Source organism: Hyla sarda, chromosome 3 (genome assembly GCF_029499605.1).
Source record: "Hyla sarda isolate aHylSar1 chromosome 3, aHylSar1.hap1, whole genome shotgun sequence".
In the NCBI taxonomy this organism is placed as follows: domain Eukaryota; kingdom Metazoa; phylum Chordata; class Amphibia; order Anura; family Hylidae; genus Hyla; species Hyla sarda.
Genome location: NC_079191.1, coordinates 143,698,694 through 143,715,472, shown reverse-complemented (window position 1 = coordinate 143,715,472; position 16,779 = coordinate 143,698,694). Strand labels below are relative to the sequence as shown.

The 16,779-nt window shown below is 41.1% G+C and overlaps 1 protein-coding gene across 1 annotated transcript; it reads right to left on the bottom strand.

The window, feature by feature from the left end:
• Window positions 1-1,856: 1,856 nt before the first annotated feature.
• Window positions 1,857-15,199, bottom strand: TMEM212 (transmembrane protein 212). The gene is made up of 4 exons (XM_056565193.1): window positions 14,884-15,199; window positions 7,625-7,684; window positions 6,631-6,954; window positions 1,857-3,565 (listed from the first exon to the last, which is right to left on the bottom strand). Exons 1-4 carry the CDS (start codon window positions 15,040-15,042, stop codon window positions 3,545-3,547), a joined length of 564 nt encoding a protein of 187 aa, XP_056421168.1. The 5' UTR covers window positions 15,043-15,199; the 3' UTR covers window positions 1,857-3,544.
• Window positions 15,200-16,779: the final 1,580 nt, after the last annotated feature.

The window sequence follows — 16,779 nt, the reverse complement described above, 5'->3', positions numbered from 1 at the left end:
ATTTTAATCCAGTTCAGACACACTATAACCCTCTGTATTGGGTTTAGTGCGGGTGAACTAGCTGTCGGTTTCCCTTTAAGTTTGACAGAAGTGAGGTACTATTTACGTTTTTGTGTTTTAATGTTTGACAATTAATAAAATGTTTAAACATTTTCTTCCTCCAGCACTTTTGCATTCCTTAACCAGTCTTCCAAGCTGGCATTTCTTATATCTCATATGGCTGACAATGACTGCACTCCAGATCTACACATATCTTCATCGATTTCTGCTTGTGTGGAAGTGATACGGTCATACAATTCGTCATTGTCTGTACCTGATTATAGTAGTCTAGGATAGTGGTGAAATTCACTGTTTTCCTCTGTAAAGGAAGCCAAGAGCAGTTCAGCTGAAATTAATGTGTCAGGCCCAATATTCTCAGTTACAGCGGCCATTTTGGGCCAAGGACATCACAGGATTGTAACACTACAGCAAAAAACTGGTCCGAAAGCTGCACAAAGTGGGATTGTTCCTGATTGGCTGAGGCTGCACACACCTCCCTCATTTATATTCACAGCTTCCCAACCATGTGACCTGCTCAGCTGTGGCAGCTCAGAACAGCAGCTAAAGGAGCATAAAGGCATAGTTCTCAGCTGAATATCTAAATATAATGGGTTGATTTACTAAGGGTGGGGTATAGTTCTCTGTGTGGTTTTTTTTTCCTGACAGATATTTTTTTTAAGGTTATTAATACATTTCCTCTACATTTAGCTCTCTATTTAATAATTTTTTTTACAACAGTTCTAAACTGTCCGGTTTTCCAGAGCTCAAATCCTCCACATTTTATGTGGACATGCCTTTTTTATTGGGAACATGCCCCTTTTGTTGGGGTCACATCCCTTTTGCCAGATACACACCCTTTTTCCCATGCAGACACCCACCCTTTTCTTGGGGAGGGGGGGGATTGATGGTCAGGTGAGGTGCACCTAAATTTAGCCATAAAATCCGACAGCTGATCACAGACCTGTTTACAGCATGATGATCGGTCCCATGTTGCTTAGTTATAGGGCTTTGTGCTCCCTTCTGATTTTTTAAGTGAATTTTCATGAGGGCTGTATTTGGCAGTTCTGTGCAGTGACTGTATTGGGGCGTGCATATGTAATAAAGGGGTGTGACCTCGCAGACAGGAGATCCTGCTCTATGCGCGATACAACACCCCCTTCATTAAATATGCACACACCCCGTCAGTTCACAAAACTCAGCCTAACACTGCTCTTATGAAAATAAAGTCCAGCCCATCATAAAGATTCATTGAATCAGTCAGAGAGGACTACAAAGCACTATAACTCAGCAACAGGGGGGGGGGGGGGGGGGGTATGTGACCAGGTAAACAGGTATGTGACCAGCCTTTCCTACTTCAGAGTACATCAATGGGATTTTTTCCCAAGTTTTTCCCAAAACTTTACATGTTCATGTCTCATGCCTCCAAAGCCTACCCTCAAGCAACAACAGCAAGGACAGACAAAAAATACATACAAATACTTTATCTCATATAAGTACATACTTGACTTTATACCTCATATGGAACGATCCAACGTACGCTACTGTATATCTATATACTGGTATATGGCATCTTTGGCCACAATGTAAAAAAAAATTATACAATGCAGTATTCTTTTTTGATCCACTGTACCCCATTTGGTCTTATAACACATTAATGATATTAGCAATCATATATTGATAATGAGTAATATCAGGTGTATCAGACTCAAAACATATGTATGAAGGGAGTGCACCAAGAATCATCACACAGTATTATGAATTATTTAATGTAATATTTATTTAAGATAACAACAAAAATATTACAACAACATAATAAGAACACATTTTGCTTGCAAATTTAATTGGACCTAGGTTTTTTCCACTTTATAAATATAGTGTCGTCCACTGCAAAAATGTGATAATTCTTAAACTACTCTATGTCACATTAGAAATGAAATGAATAATGATGCAACAACTCTGTTATAATTACTAATCATATTACTATTTGGAGGTATATGCAGGTTAGTTGATTATTTGCATAGCAAATATTAATTCTTAGGCTGAGATCACACATTCTGAGAAGTAGAAACAGCTCCCTGCTCCACTGTTCTCTCTGTGACGCCTACATCAGATTCCCTTCCCAGAGTCTATAAGCTGCAGACCTAAACTGGCCTGTAGTCATCAAGATGCCAGGACATTGTGCCAGCGCTGGCCAGCCTGATGCAGGGATGTCATGGTCTCTCATGGTATCTACTGTATCTGCATTGGGCCTCCAACTGCAAATGCTGGGAGAGGCTAATTTAGTTTAAGGCCTTTGTTGTTTAAATATTAAACAAAAAAAGGGTTCTGATCTAGGATCTAATAATTTAGTCATTTAGTCTGGGGTCTAATAGTTCAGAGATATAGTCTGGAGTATTATACACTCATTGGCAAAAAAAACATTTGACATGGGGTACAGACTTTGACATGCGGTGAGAAGCAGGATTGTTGTTAGATGAATTGCTTGCTTATTAGGCTGTTCTGAACAAGACAGACCATCAGTAAGGAGGATTGTTAGATCTGTGGACAAGAATTATCAGCTCCCACTGTTTCCTTGTCCACCATTAGTGTTGCTCACGAATATTCGCAATTCGAATATTATTCGCGAATATCGCATATTCGCGAATTCGCGAATTTCGCGAATATAGCGCTATATATTCGTAATTACGAATATTCTTTTTTTTTTTTTTTTTTTTTTTTTTTTCACAGTACACATCACAGTGATCATCCCTCTCTGCTTCCAGCTTGTGTGGTGTAAAGAAGGCTCTAATACTACTGTGTGAGACTGGCGCGCGAAAATTCGCATATGCGAAAATTAGCATATGCGAAAATTAGCACATGCGAATTTTCACATATGCGAATTTTCGCGCATGTTAATTTTGTATATGCTAATATGCACATATGATAGTTTTCGCATACGCGAATGTTCGCATATGCGAAAATAAAACGGGAATATAACGAATATGCGAATATTCGCGAATATATGACGAATATTCGTCCATATATTCGCGAATATTCGCGAATTCGAATATGGCCTATGCCGCTCAACACTATCCACCATATAGACACAGGCGGTACCTTAATTACCCCCCGTCTCTGCCCAGACCATTTACTGGCACATAGAAAAAAATTTGTCATGGTACCCATTAGGTGGCCTGCCATTAAAAGCCATCCGATGATTCGTTGAGTTTCAGAAAAGAGGCCTCATAGTAAAAGCTTAATCCTACCTTTGCTGCCCCAATATATACTAAATAAAATACTATATAACTGTGAAGTTGTGTTCAAAGATGGACATACCTATTAAATAATGCCAGTAAAAAGCTCTTCAGCAGCAAATGTGATGTGTACCTATAGATATTTAAGCACCAGTGTCTTTTGTAACTAAATTCCTTCATCCAAGGTGTTCTGTAGTGAATCTGTGACACAAAGATCAGTTCATTGTTCTTTGCAGATTTCCATGCTGACCATTCCTCATGATATGATCATGTCACCAAACGTTTTTCCTTCCCTAGAGAGCCAAACATAATTGTAGTCAATGCCTAACGACTGTCTAAATTGTAATTGTCATGATTGTTAAAGTTATCATTATCATGCACAAAATCTCTTACTTGATTTTTGTAAAATAATTTAGAAGTGACAGCATTGCTATAAAAAAAAAACATACATTTTTTTCAAATTAAAGGGGTTATCCGGCCAAAGAGCAGCACCCGCATTCTATGCGGGGCTGCATCTCCGGTCTCGGAAAGCTCTGGGGACGTGACGCAACTGTAGACATGATGTGACTGTATACTTAAAGGAGTACTCTGATTCATAAATTTATATCCCACAAATGTTCCCCATGGCTGTACCTCTCTGGCCATGTACTTCTTGTTGCAATTGGTCCAGCTGTTCTCCCGGTGCAGCGCTCCGTATTTCATGGCACTTCCTGGTTATGGTGGTGTGGAGGGTGACGTAAAAATCATCATCCCCCATGCTGCCTTGCTTCAAGTTCCTGTCCCTCCGTGCCTCGCTCCTCCTCCTCAGCCCCTCCCCTCCCTCCTGCTCTGCCCTCCCCAATAGGTAGACTATTGTGAATCATTAGGTCCGTTTTGCATTTGGTCGTGCACATAGGACGGGTGTCACGTTACTTTAATGTGTAACTCCTTTTGTGAATAACGCCAGCGTAACTATCAGGGATATTACTGGACAAGAAAGATCACATGCCTGGTCCAAAGTAAATGCTGAGTGCGCAGGCACGCGCAACTCACCATGATAGGAGGGAGGCTGGGGAGGCGTTTACTCAGCCGAGCGAATGCCTGCTGACCAAATGAAGGGGGCATGCATATTTAGGAGTGGGAGTGACCGTCTCGAGGGTGTGGGGGCCGGCATACAGTGGGGAGGATACAGAGAATGATGACGCTTCGTTCTCAAGATGGCTGCGGACGGCTGCATAATGGGGAACGAAAGTCATAATCCACACAGACCAGCTGTACTTCCGGTTTTCACAAAACACAGTGATGGCTGCCTGCAAGTCAATGGAGGTGATTTATTATGTTATATAACTTTGGCAATGCTTGCTATTGGTGGAGAAAAGTTTTGCTTCAGAGTACTCCTTTAAGGGAAAACCCTTGAGCCATAACTACTGATAAAAGAATAATTTTTATTAATATACTTTAAAATCACAACTGTGACTAATGAATATGTATTGCATAGAAACCAAAATCAATGAATGTAAACAGATGAACAAATCCGAAAAAAAGGTGGTGGAACAGGTGCAAATTATATGACAATGCTAGTGCATAATATATAAATAAATGAGAGCTGCAGCAGCAATAGTGGGTGTCTAGCAATAATGTCACTACGACAAAAAAGAGACGGGTGTGTAACCTCTACTACTATAGTATCCAGCTACCCGCCATGGATCGCTGGGATAGACACCGCAGGTGCATAAAAGTATATTGCTCTAACAGTGCTGCCTCTCACTTACCCATAATGGAGTCCTGCCACCACCGCCCCAACGTACGTTTCGTCAGCCTGGACTTTCTCAAGGGACGCACCTGCGGTGTCTATCCCAGCGATACATGGCGGGTAGCTGGATACTATAGTAGTAGAGGTTACACACCCGTCTCTTTTTAGTCGTAGTGACATTATTGCTAGACACCCACTATTGCTGCTGCAGCTCTCATATATTTATTTATATATTATGCACTAGCATTGGCATATAATTTGCACCTGTTCCACCACCTTTTTTTCGGATTTGTTCATCTGTTTACATTCATTGATTTTGGTTTCTATGCAATACATATTCATTAGTCACAGTTGTGATTTTAAAGTATATTAATAAAAATTATTCTTTTATCATTAGTTATGGCTCAAGTGTTTTCCCTTAAGTATACAATGTCTATAGACCCGCAGCACCATTTAGATATGGTTAAGATGTTAGTTATCCCCATGAAAATAAGATTGCACTGCTGCTATTTTTTGTTGCTAATGACGTGACTGTAGAAGCAGCCCCGCATAGAATGCGGGTGCTGCACAGAGATCGTGTAGGTCCCAGCGAGGGTCCCCCCGTGATCAGACATATTAGGCCCCTTTCACACTATACATTCATCCATTTTAAAGATCCGTAATAATGTTCCGTTATGAAAACCCTGAAAATTGTCGTTAAAGGCCATTACAAAATCCCATTATAGTCTATGGGATTTTAACATTATCCGTTTAAACCCATCATAGCCCGTTATTAATATCGGACGTTATTTTGTGACGGAGGATAGTAACGGGAGAAATAATGCATGCACAATTTCTTCCGTTCTTTCTCCCGTCACAAAATAACGTCCGTTATTAATAACGGGCTATGATGGGTTAAAACGGATAATGTAAAAATCCCATAGACTATAATCGGATTTTGTAATGGCCTTTAATGGCAATTTTCAGGGATTTCATAACGGAACATTATTACAGATCTTTAAAACGGATGAATGTATAGTGTGAAAGGGGCCTTATCTCCTATCCTTTGGATAGGGAATAAGATGTTTTTGGCTGGATAACCCCTTAAACATTGTGGCAACAGCAGCTGCAGAGAAGAGGTAGTATTGCATGTCAGCCATGAAGATGAATAGCTGTCAGTATAATGCATGGATGGCTTTAGTCCATCAGAGCGTGGGCCCATAGAGTGGGTCCTAGGTGTTGGAATCTCTATGACATCCATATTGTCCACTTCCCACTCTTATTGCCATGTCTCACTTTGCTAGTAAACACAGCAATCACTGCTGCCCACCGGGTTTCTTCTTCATTATTCTTCATGCCTCCATTATAGTTGTCCTCGGCACCCTTTAAATGCACAAGTGCTTGCACATTTAAAGGACCAGTGTGCCACTGTTTTCCTGGACCAGGGAATGTATGTTTTGCATCTTGAAATAACCCAACACAAAATCCAGTTCAATCGGCTGGTTTACCTCTACTGCCTGGTAGGCTTTGTGTCACATGGATGGCTTGCCCCAATACAAAATATAGTCAGGTACTTAAATTAATGCAAGAAAACTAAGCATATAAATAAATTATTTTGAAAAACACAAAACCATGAAAATTACTTACATTTAAAGTCCCTGTTCTGAGCATCCTGGCTGATAGCTTGATCAGTAAAGCTAATGATGAGCACATAATGAAAACACTTGAGCTCAGGTCGATGATTTGTAAAGCCAGATGATACCATTCATAGTGAAGGGGTTCTTGGCATACATTCTGAAATGTGGCATACGGGAAAGGAAACTCTATTGCATAGCCAATGTAGTTGGTTGATGACATCCCAGCAAAAGTGTAGTAACAATACGGACCAATAAGAATGGATGCAATGGCCACTGTAAGTTGCACGGGGGAACCGATGATACTTAAAAGGCTCAGGGTAAATGTGGCTTCCCACTGCAAGACATGTGAAACATATAGTCAGCTTTACTATGACCTTATACAACCAGCCAACTGCTTTCCTGCATATGGCCTCCCAAATTAAGATTATTTAGGTAATGTTTCAAAAGTTTATTTTTTTTATAAAAGTATGACTTGTAAACAAGATACATTACATCCTGTTTCCATTTTAACCGCTTGAATAATTAAAGGGTACCGCTCATCAAAAAAACGTTTGATATATTATAGATTAATGTATGCAGAATAACTTCACAATTGCATGTTATTAAAAAATATGCTTCTTTCTATTTAATTTTCCACTTTGAAGAAATGACCACTAGGGGTCTCCCTACCAGTCCTGGCAGCAAGCATTTCAGACTCATGCTGGAGTCCTAAACACTACGAGCTGCCAGTCTGCTTTGTTCACAAAGGAGAACACTCAGAGCTGCCAGCCTGCTTTGTTCACAGCCTGTTTGGCTGTGAACAGAGCAGGCTGGCAGCTCTGAGTGTTTAGGACTCCAGCATGAGTCAGAAATGCTTGCTGACTGATCGGGAAAAATACAATAGAAAGAAGCATATTTTTCATTAACATGCTATTGGAAAGTTATTCAACATTCATTAATCTAAAATATATCAAAAGTTTATTTGATGAGATGAACTCTTTAAATGAAATAAAGGAAAAGCTTACCAGTGACCTTTGTGTCCAATGATGATAAGCTAGGAGTATAAGAATGCCAACTGACAGGGCCTGTAAGATAAAAGGATGATCAGAATCCCAAGTTCATACCTGGAGCAGCTTAAAAACCTTAATAATGGTTATACCAACACCGTCTTTAGTTTTGTATAATTTTATTAGTCATGACCTTTTACCAGAATCAAGAAATACATTTAGTTTCGTTTTCTAATGAGAACCATGAATCAATCACTGCAAACTGTGAAGGACCCAATGTTCTCTAATAAATACAGTGGTCCCTCAAGTTACAATATTAATTGGTTCCAGGACAACCATTGTATGTTGAAACCATTGTATGTTGAGACCAGAACTCTATGGAAACCTGGTAATTGGTTCTGAAGCCACCAAAATGTCATCCAAAAATAGGAAAAAGTGAGGATTAAAGATAAATAAGTAGATAACTAATATAGATAAAGCAAATCCTTACATATAAAAGTAAGAAATATCTGCTGGGAGCTGTAAATCACTGTCTATGTCTGTGTTTCCCAAGCAGGGAGCCTCCAGCTGTTGCAAAACTACAACTCCCAGCATGCCCGGACAGCCAAAGGCTGTCCGGGCATGCTGAGAGTTGTAGTTTTGCAACCGCTGGGGGCACCCTGCTTGGGAAACACTGGTCTATGTAGAGGACAGGATCTTCTTCAGGGTCCTGTAAAGTACAGGCAATGTCCTAAAAAAGTAACATAGAGTCGCCCTCACCTGGTGTCCAAAGGAGCAGGTAACCCTGGTACAGGTAAAGTGTACAGAACATGTAACACCTCTCTGTACAGTAGGGGGCGCTACCAGACACCAATCAGTGCATGCACTTCAGTAATACAGGTGTTTTACCAGTAAATTAACCATTCCGATTGGTCAGTTCTTCCGGCCATTGACGCGTTTCACAGATCTGGACTGTCCGTAACATTGTATGTTGAATCTATTTTCAACTTACAATGGTCCAGAAAAGACCATTGTATATTGAAACTATTGTATGTTGAGGCCATTGTAAGTTGAGAGATCACTGTAATAGGACAATATGTTTTATTAACCCTATTTATGCCACAATTCTTTTAGAGAGTTTAGTGGAAGGGAAGTTTCCAAAATTCTCCCATTTCCTCCTTAGCAACAAGCTGGCAAATTTTCCTTCGTAATAAAGTGCAGTCTGCTTCATTGTTGCATGTGCAGTTACATAACAAAGTGCAACTAGAATTAATGTCTGTGTAAGACAAAAGCAAAACCTGCTCAGAGGAGACGTTTCTGAGTTGCCTATAGCAACCAATCAGATCGCTTCTTTCATGTTTCAGAGGCCTTTCCAAAAATGAAAGAAGCAATCTGATTGGTTGCTATGGGCAACTCAGCATTTGCGAGCAACAAGTCTATTCTTTTTGCCGATGCCAGAAAATCCCGGGAAATTCCACTTGTGTGAACAGTGCCGCAGAATCGCATGTAGTGGAATGTCCATGTGGAATATTTCTCCGAAATTCCGCACAGACTATCTGATGTGTGTACATGCCCAAAGGGTGTGTTCACATTGAGAATTATGAATGGAATCTCCGCTCGCAGAATTCCGCTAGCGAAGATTGCATTTAGCGGCCCATCTCTGAAATACTTTGGCGGTAGGACTTCGTGGCCCTGCCCCATTACCATTGAAGACAATGCAGTGCTTGCAGACTTCCGTGCAAAGAAGGAGCAGGTTCTTTCTTTGCGTAGATCAATTTCAACAGCGGTATTGTCCGCCACTAAAATTCCGCAGTGTGAATGGGTCTGGGGAAGACCCATTTACACTAATGTTAGGGGTTCACACCTCGTACTTCCGATGCGCAATTTAGTGAACGAAATTCTGCGCCAATGTGTTGCAAAACAAAAACTCCCAGCATAAATGGAAATCCGTTGGCTGTCCAGGCATGCTGGAAGTTGTAGTTTTGCAACATTTGGAGGGCTGCAGGCTGAATACTACAGCAGTAGTAGGAAAAAAAACTAAGTTTACTGGACATGTGCAATCTTTTGTATGAATACTAAACCGGGTATATCTTTAGGCCAATGTATTTTTTTGCTTTTGGTATTAAATTACCATTAATAACCATCAGATTTAAAAAAATGATCTATAGCATGCCCATAAAAATAAACAGAGGTTTCAGAAGTCCACAAGGCTTGCACTCTTAGGCTAGTTTCACACTACGGAATCTCCAGCCAGAAAATTTCCGCCCGGAGATTCCGAGTCCATCCAGCGCCGACTGAATCATCTCCAATAGACTGCAATGTGTTCTGCTCGTATTTCTGCCTGAAGAATGAGCAACACCATTCTTCAGGCGGAAAATTTCAAGCGGATTTTCCGTTCATAAATTCCGCTTCACAAATTCCGAAGTGTGAATTTGTGAACGGAAACCTATTCACTATACTATACATTTTGGTAAGCGGAATTTCTTACTGCAATTTCAAAGCAGAATTGCAGGCGGAAATTCCCTAGAGTGAACCCAGCCTTAGGCTTGCACTCTAAGTCACTCAAGACAAATGTGTACATAGCAGCAATGGAAAACAGTATATATAGTAGATATAAATTAGAAGAATACATGCCTCCCCAAACTGGATCTAGAGTCCATATACAGTAATTCAGCCAAATGGATATCCAGGAGGCCCCTTCAAGTTTAACCGTTCCTTTTATGACACCTTGCAGTGTTTTAGCATATCAGCCCTTTTCAAGCAGTATCTCAGTATCACAGTGTTGCAACCATGAGACTTATATACAAAGGGAGATATCACTCATGTCATAATTAATCACTTTGTGTCAATATACTTCTCATAGGGAATACAATACATATTATCTACAGTACATAAATCATGTATAAAATGTGAATATCAATACATGTGGTAGACACACAATGAACCTGACCTGTTCTGTTGGGATGTGCGCCAGAATTTACTTAAATGGACACTGTCAGAATCAAAAACTGTTTATAAGTTGTACATTTTGGCAAAATATTAACTTTTCTAATATAATTCTTATAAAATATATTTCTCCTTTTTATAGAAGTCATAGGTTATAGAAAAAAGTCCCCATAGTATCCAGAACATGGTCTTGTCCGACGGCAGCGTTATTTTTGCCCCAGCTGAAGCAAAGGCTGGGACAAAGTCTAGGAGGGGAGATTAGGACTAGCACTCCTTTGTGCTCACTCCTGTCCTGTCTGTCAGACATTTTTTTCTAAAAAATTGAGAGGAGGAAGTTACAGAGCAGCCTGTTGTGATTGGATAAAGAGACACAGCACTGCATATTAGACTCAAGAAAAAGTGAATGCATGGTGAGTGAGGAAAGCTCAGTGCTTGCCTCGGACATGCCCCTTCATGAGAAGTGGATATCAGAATGAGTGAGCAGCAGAATAGAGGTATTTGTGAGCCAAATACCAGAACTAGTACACATAAAAAAGCATTTTTTCTGTGCCATGAAAGGTATGCTTTAAAAACATTGCAGGAAAAAAAAAAAAGAAAAAAAATAGCCAGCACAACTACTTAATACACGGGTGCACGCTGCTGTGGCAAATACAAAGTATACAAAAAAGAAGGTTGCAGTAGCACTCTGGGTCAAAAAATAGAGCCTCTTAGCGCACTTTTTAATCAAAAAGTGTCCCCCATTCACCACAGGGAGGTGGCCTCACTTCGGATGGGACCCTAACGCATGAATTCCTCTGACCTCTGCTGGGCATATGGGGGGAGATTTATCAAAACCTGTGCAGGGGAAAAGTTGCCCAGTTGCCCATAGCAACCAATCAGCTTGCTTCTTTCAGTTTTAACAAGGCCTCTACAAACTGAAAGAAGGGATCTGATTGGTTGCTATGGGCAACTGGGCAAATTTCCCTTGCACAGGTTTTGATAAATCTCCCCCATGGTCTCTGACTGGGTGACATGCAGGATCCACCAGGGTGCTTGGCTAAAGAGGGTACCACTCCCCCTAACTTACACAGCCAAAAAAAAAAAAACTCGGGTGCACGCTGCTGTGGCAAATACAAAGTATACAAAAATGATTGCAGCAACAAGTGCTAAGCAAAAAGCAATATGTTACATTGTAAGACAGTACATCTGAACTGTAACTTCTGGCATCAAAGTGTTGGTCTCATTTTTCTTAGAACAGGGTGTGAGGTGAACACGTTCTTAGTAATAAATCTGGACATGTTTATAAATCGTGTGTTTATAGTAAAGTCTATGTAGATATGTCAAGAATGTGCCGATTTACTATGTAATGCTCTATGGGGGAGATTCATCAACACAAGTGTAGAGGAAGAGTGGTGCAGTTGCCCATAGCAACCAATCAGATCGCTGAAAGAAGCAATCTGATTGGCTGCTATGGGCAACTGGGCAACCTTTACTCTGCACTGGTTTTGATGAATCTCCCCCTATATGTTTATTTACTGTGTGGAACACAGGATCCCATCTTTCTTAATGTACAAAAGTCAAAGCAACCCCTGGTCTTTTACCTGGTCTTTTACCAAACTCTGATTCACAATATTAAAGGTTTACTCCACTCCTAGAAATCTTATTCCCCATCCTTTGGATAGGGGATAAGATGTCTGCTCGCAGGGGTCCCTCCACTGGGGACCCCCACGATCTCAGCCGCGGCACCTCAGACATCCGGTGCACGGAGCGAACTTGACTCCATGCAGGATAACTGGTGATGCTTGTGACGTCACGGCTATGCCACGCTCGTGATGTCATGACCACGCCCCCTCAATGGAAATTTATGGGAGGGGGCGTGGTGGCCGTCATGCCCCCTTCCATAGACTTGCATTGAGGGGGCGTGGCTGTAATGTCAAGATCCTCTGGTGCTGCACCAGATGCACTAAACGAACACTGGGTGCAGCAGGGAGATCGCAGGGGGGGGGGGGGGGGGGGGCAGTGGCGGGACCCCCTCGATCAGACTTCTTATCCCCTATCCAAAGTTGTGACCTTCCCAGAAGTCTTGAGATAAATTTAATAAAAGACTGATAATAGGGTTGTGAACCCTACAGAGGCAGAGGAGTAGTTATATGTGTATGTTTATTAGATTAGATGTATTAGATGTATCAGTATGATTATTGTATGTGTATTGTATGTCTATTGCTGATCTTCAAACTTAAACACAAATTGCCATCTGAACTTTATAATATCCTTTTCTTTTAAATACAAAATACAGGTCCCTGAAAGGGAAAAAGGTTCCCAAGCTGTCCCAAAATGACATGAAATATGACCAAAACAAACCCACTCTATCCCAGAAAAGAAGTCCAGGCTTGGAAATGATTAACAATAACTTAAATATATGTCTTCATGCCATGAGATGTAAATACCAATGTTATTCTGAAAAGCAGAGAACATTAGTCTCACTTTATTCAGTTTCATCTTAAACGTGTCTCTCGATAAATAACAAGCAATTGAAAATAAGTATATTTTACACCTGTAAAAGAAAGGTGAAAGAGATTGGTACAGGAAAGGATAAAGCTACCTATTATTTGAGTCAAACTAGGAATCAAAGAACACACAAAAATCTCTGACTGATCAGTTCAGTGCATTAAAGCTCCCCCTAGTGGATATTGCAAAGTACTTTGACACAAAACTCTGACCTATACTTTTAGGATGACGAATCTTAAATGGGAACTGTCAGATACAAAAACTTTTGATATGTTGTAAAGCATGTATTACCAATAGGTTTTGCAATTGCTTTCATTAGAACATTTTCAGTATTTCATACAGAAAAAGCCAGTCAAACAACTGCCACCCCCTGCCTGCTGGACACATACTAGTCCTGTTGTGTCCATGCATCATCACCTATGTCATGGACACACTTCCTTGATTGACAGCTGTGAAAAATCCTCCCACTGTTAGCTTGTGTCCCGCTACTGTCAGTGAGGACAAGCTGGGAGTTGTAGTTTTGCTAATGCTAGGGGAGATGTGAGCAGACAGCATACTGTGTGAATTATGTCATGCCTAGCATGAAATATATGAATATATAAAACAGGACCTGCTGGAGTATTTGGTTAGGTAAGAGACTACATTGAGAAAATCCTAAACAAAGCAAAATGTGCCAAATAATTCATGGGGGTGTTAGCAGGCAATGCAAACAGTGCCAAATTAATGAAGTCTAAGTCATGTTCGTAATTTATGTGTTTAAGGGTATGTTCACACGGGTGGATTTATTTGCGGGTTTCCCGCTGTGTATTTGAAAGGGGGTGGGCTCTTCTCGGCTGTCCATAGCAGATTTTCTGCTGCGTGATTTCTGCTGCCGAACATCCGCACCAGACCCTACTGACTTCAATGGGCATGCGGTGTATTTTCCGCAGCGGACATTACACATCAGAAAATCTGCTATGGACAGCAGAGAAGAGCCCACCCCCTTTCAAATACGCAGCAGGAAACCCACAAATAAATCCACCCGTGTGAACATACCCTTAGACACTTTTTATACTAACTTCGAAAGTTTTAAAAAAGGTCTAGAAAAGGGGTGCGATTTATGTCAGCTGTAAAATGGGGCAAATTGTTGCTGTAATTGTGCACCAAGGGATGGTGCAAGGAAGAGAAATGTGTCCATGGCCATGTTAACACGGCGTTATTTCTGAGCAGAATTTTATGGAAATTCAGCTGCAGCAGAATCCCATCGATTTCAAGAAAATCCTGCTTCTGTCATCCGTTGCACCAGCGGAACGTACAAATGTGCAGAATATCCACCTGTGTTTTCCAGGCAGACTTTCCACACATTTTCTGCCATGTGAACATGCCCAATAGCTGTCTAGGCATGCTTGGAGTTGGAGATTTGAAACAGCTGGAGGCACATTGGGCTGGAAAAGCTGCACCATGTTGATAATGCTATAGAAACTGTTGCACAACTACAAATGCCAGCATGCCCATTGGCTGTCCAGGCATGCTGGTAGTTGTAGTTTTTGCAACAGCTGGAGGCACCCTGGTTGGGCAACACTGGTCTAACAGTTATTATGCTATAGAAACATTTTGATAAATTTGGCACAATCTGAGCCATTTTCTAAATACTTTTATACTATGACACTATTAATGTTTACTGGCTCCCCAAGATGCAAACATTTACAGTCTCTGTACAGTACTGTGGGCTATGTCAGCGCTATATAGGCAGCAGGGCAATAAATACATCAATTCTAGTCCATGAGATTTTATATATATATATATATATATATACATATATAATCCTTTAATGTCAACATGGCCTAAATATAGCACATACGATGAAGAAGATTTTCTTCTCTTACCAGTGCTCCATTCCAGATAGGACAAGCAATCCGTATACTCCAACCAATAAACAAAGGATTGTAGCTAAAGACAGGAAAAAACGCTATAACCCCTGAAATAATACTTAGAGTGCCAAAAGCAGTCAGGATTCCGCCAGAAATCTGATAGAGGCTCGTCATTTTCCATAAAGTGCTACTTTTCACTGTCAGGCAGGCTGGAACGAATGGCGTTCTTCAAGTACTTTCTGTAAACTTTTGTTTCTTGGAAACTGTAGTCATGACACAAATCCATTGTTTACATGTGTCAGCCCAACCTGCTGTTAGCTTTTAATTGTTTCCGGATATGCAAGGACATGGCCGCCAAATAAGCAAGCTTGTTTACATATAATAGGAATACTATTCCCTCCCCAATCTCCCCCCCCCCTACACAAAACAAACTGACAAGTTTATGTGTCAGTTCCTTCTATGAAAGAATGCGTTACATCAGCTCAGAGCCGTGTGGGGTAATTCATCCACACCAAGAATTTAGGAGTCTGGAAGAATCTGTTCTTGAGACAGTATGAGAAATAGATGCAAATGAAGGGAAACATACGGCATGTTGGAGCATTACAACTAACCCTTTAAGGGGTACTCTGCCCATGGACATCTTATCCCCTATCCAAAAGATAGGGGATAAGATGTCTGATCGCAGGGGTCCCGCCACTGGGGACCCCTGCGATCTCGGCTGCGGCACCCCAGACATCCGGTGCATGGATGACTGACGATGCGGAGGCTCGTAACGTCACGGACATGCCCCCTCAATGCAAGTCTATGGGAGGGGGCGTGACGGCCATCACGCCTCCTCCCAAAGACTTGCATTGAGGGGGCGTGGCCATGACTTTACGAGCGGGGCACGGCTGTGACGTCACAAACCTCCTGTGCTGCACCTGATGCTCTAAACGAACACCAGGTGCAGCAGGGAGATCGCGGTGGTCCCTAGCAGCAGGAGCCCTGCGATCAGACAACTTTGGGGGATAAGATGTCTAGGGGCAGAGTACCCCTTTAAAATTCCTAATCTTGTAATCATATGTCAATACGGATGATGCGTGCTGCAATCTACACTTATGCCAGGTTCACACTACGGAATTTCCGACCGGAATTCAACTTCTGAATTTCAGTGAATGGTTTTTCCAGTAACCCATTTACACTGCGGAATTGTCTGGATGGAATTTCAGTCTACAAAATTCAGATCTAAAAATTCAGTCAGAAGACTGAACTTACTCATTGTTCTGGCAGAATACGTGCAGCCAACATTGCCATTCTATCGGGTTTTCCCAGCTGTAGATTCCAAAGAGTGAACCCCGCTTTAAAATCACATTCAGGCATCATGTTCCCTGCGCACGTCTGAAGTGTACTGCCAATTATAAGCCCGAGCATTGGCTTTAGCTTATAGTGTCTGATATAATGTTATTATTGAAAAATGTTTATTTGTTTATGTTACATATTATATTCATCAATCACCACACGGTAAAATCCACCATTACTGTGTGCCACTCAAAGACAGCAATGTGTGTAGAGTACAGAGAGTGTGCTGGAAAAGAGCCAAAGACATCTGGACATGAAACTTTGAAGAGACAAAGGGGGACATTTATAAAGGCATTTAGAGTCTTTTTTTACTTACAAAAATTGCACAAAAAGTCACACATGCACCCAAGCACTTTTTTGTGCGACTTTTGTGGGTAAGCAAAAAGTTATAAACAGCCTTACCTAAGCAATTTTCAGTTTTCACTTTGCAGTGGTCAGGTATTTATGATGTGCGAAAGTCACACGTAGGCCAAAAAAAAAAAAAAAAGAAAGTCGCAAACCCCCTTCAAAAAGTTGCATGTCTGCTCCAGGTCTGACCTGGCGTATAAAACTCCCGTACGTGAGCGAATTAAA

Coding starts and splice junctions, on each gene's coding strand:
- TMEM212 (XM_056565193.1), bottom strand. CDS start 15,042: ATGACGAGCCTCTATCAGATTTCTGGCGGAATCCTGACTGCTTTTGGC. Junction 7,685..14,883: donor CTATCTGGAATGGAGCACTG/GTAAGAGAAGAA, acceptor TTTATCTTACAG/GCCCTGTCAGTTGGCATTCT. Junction 6,955..7,624: donor ATTGGACACAAAGGTCACTG/GTAAGCTTTTCC, acceptor CATGTCTTGCAG/TGGGAAGCCACATTTACCCT.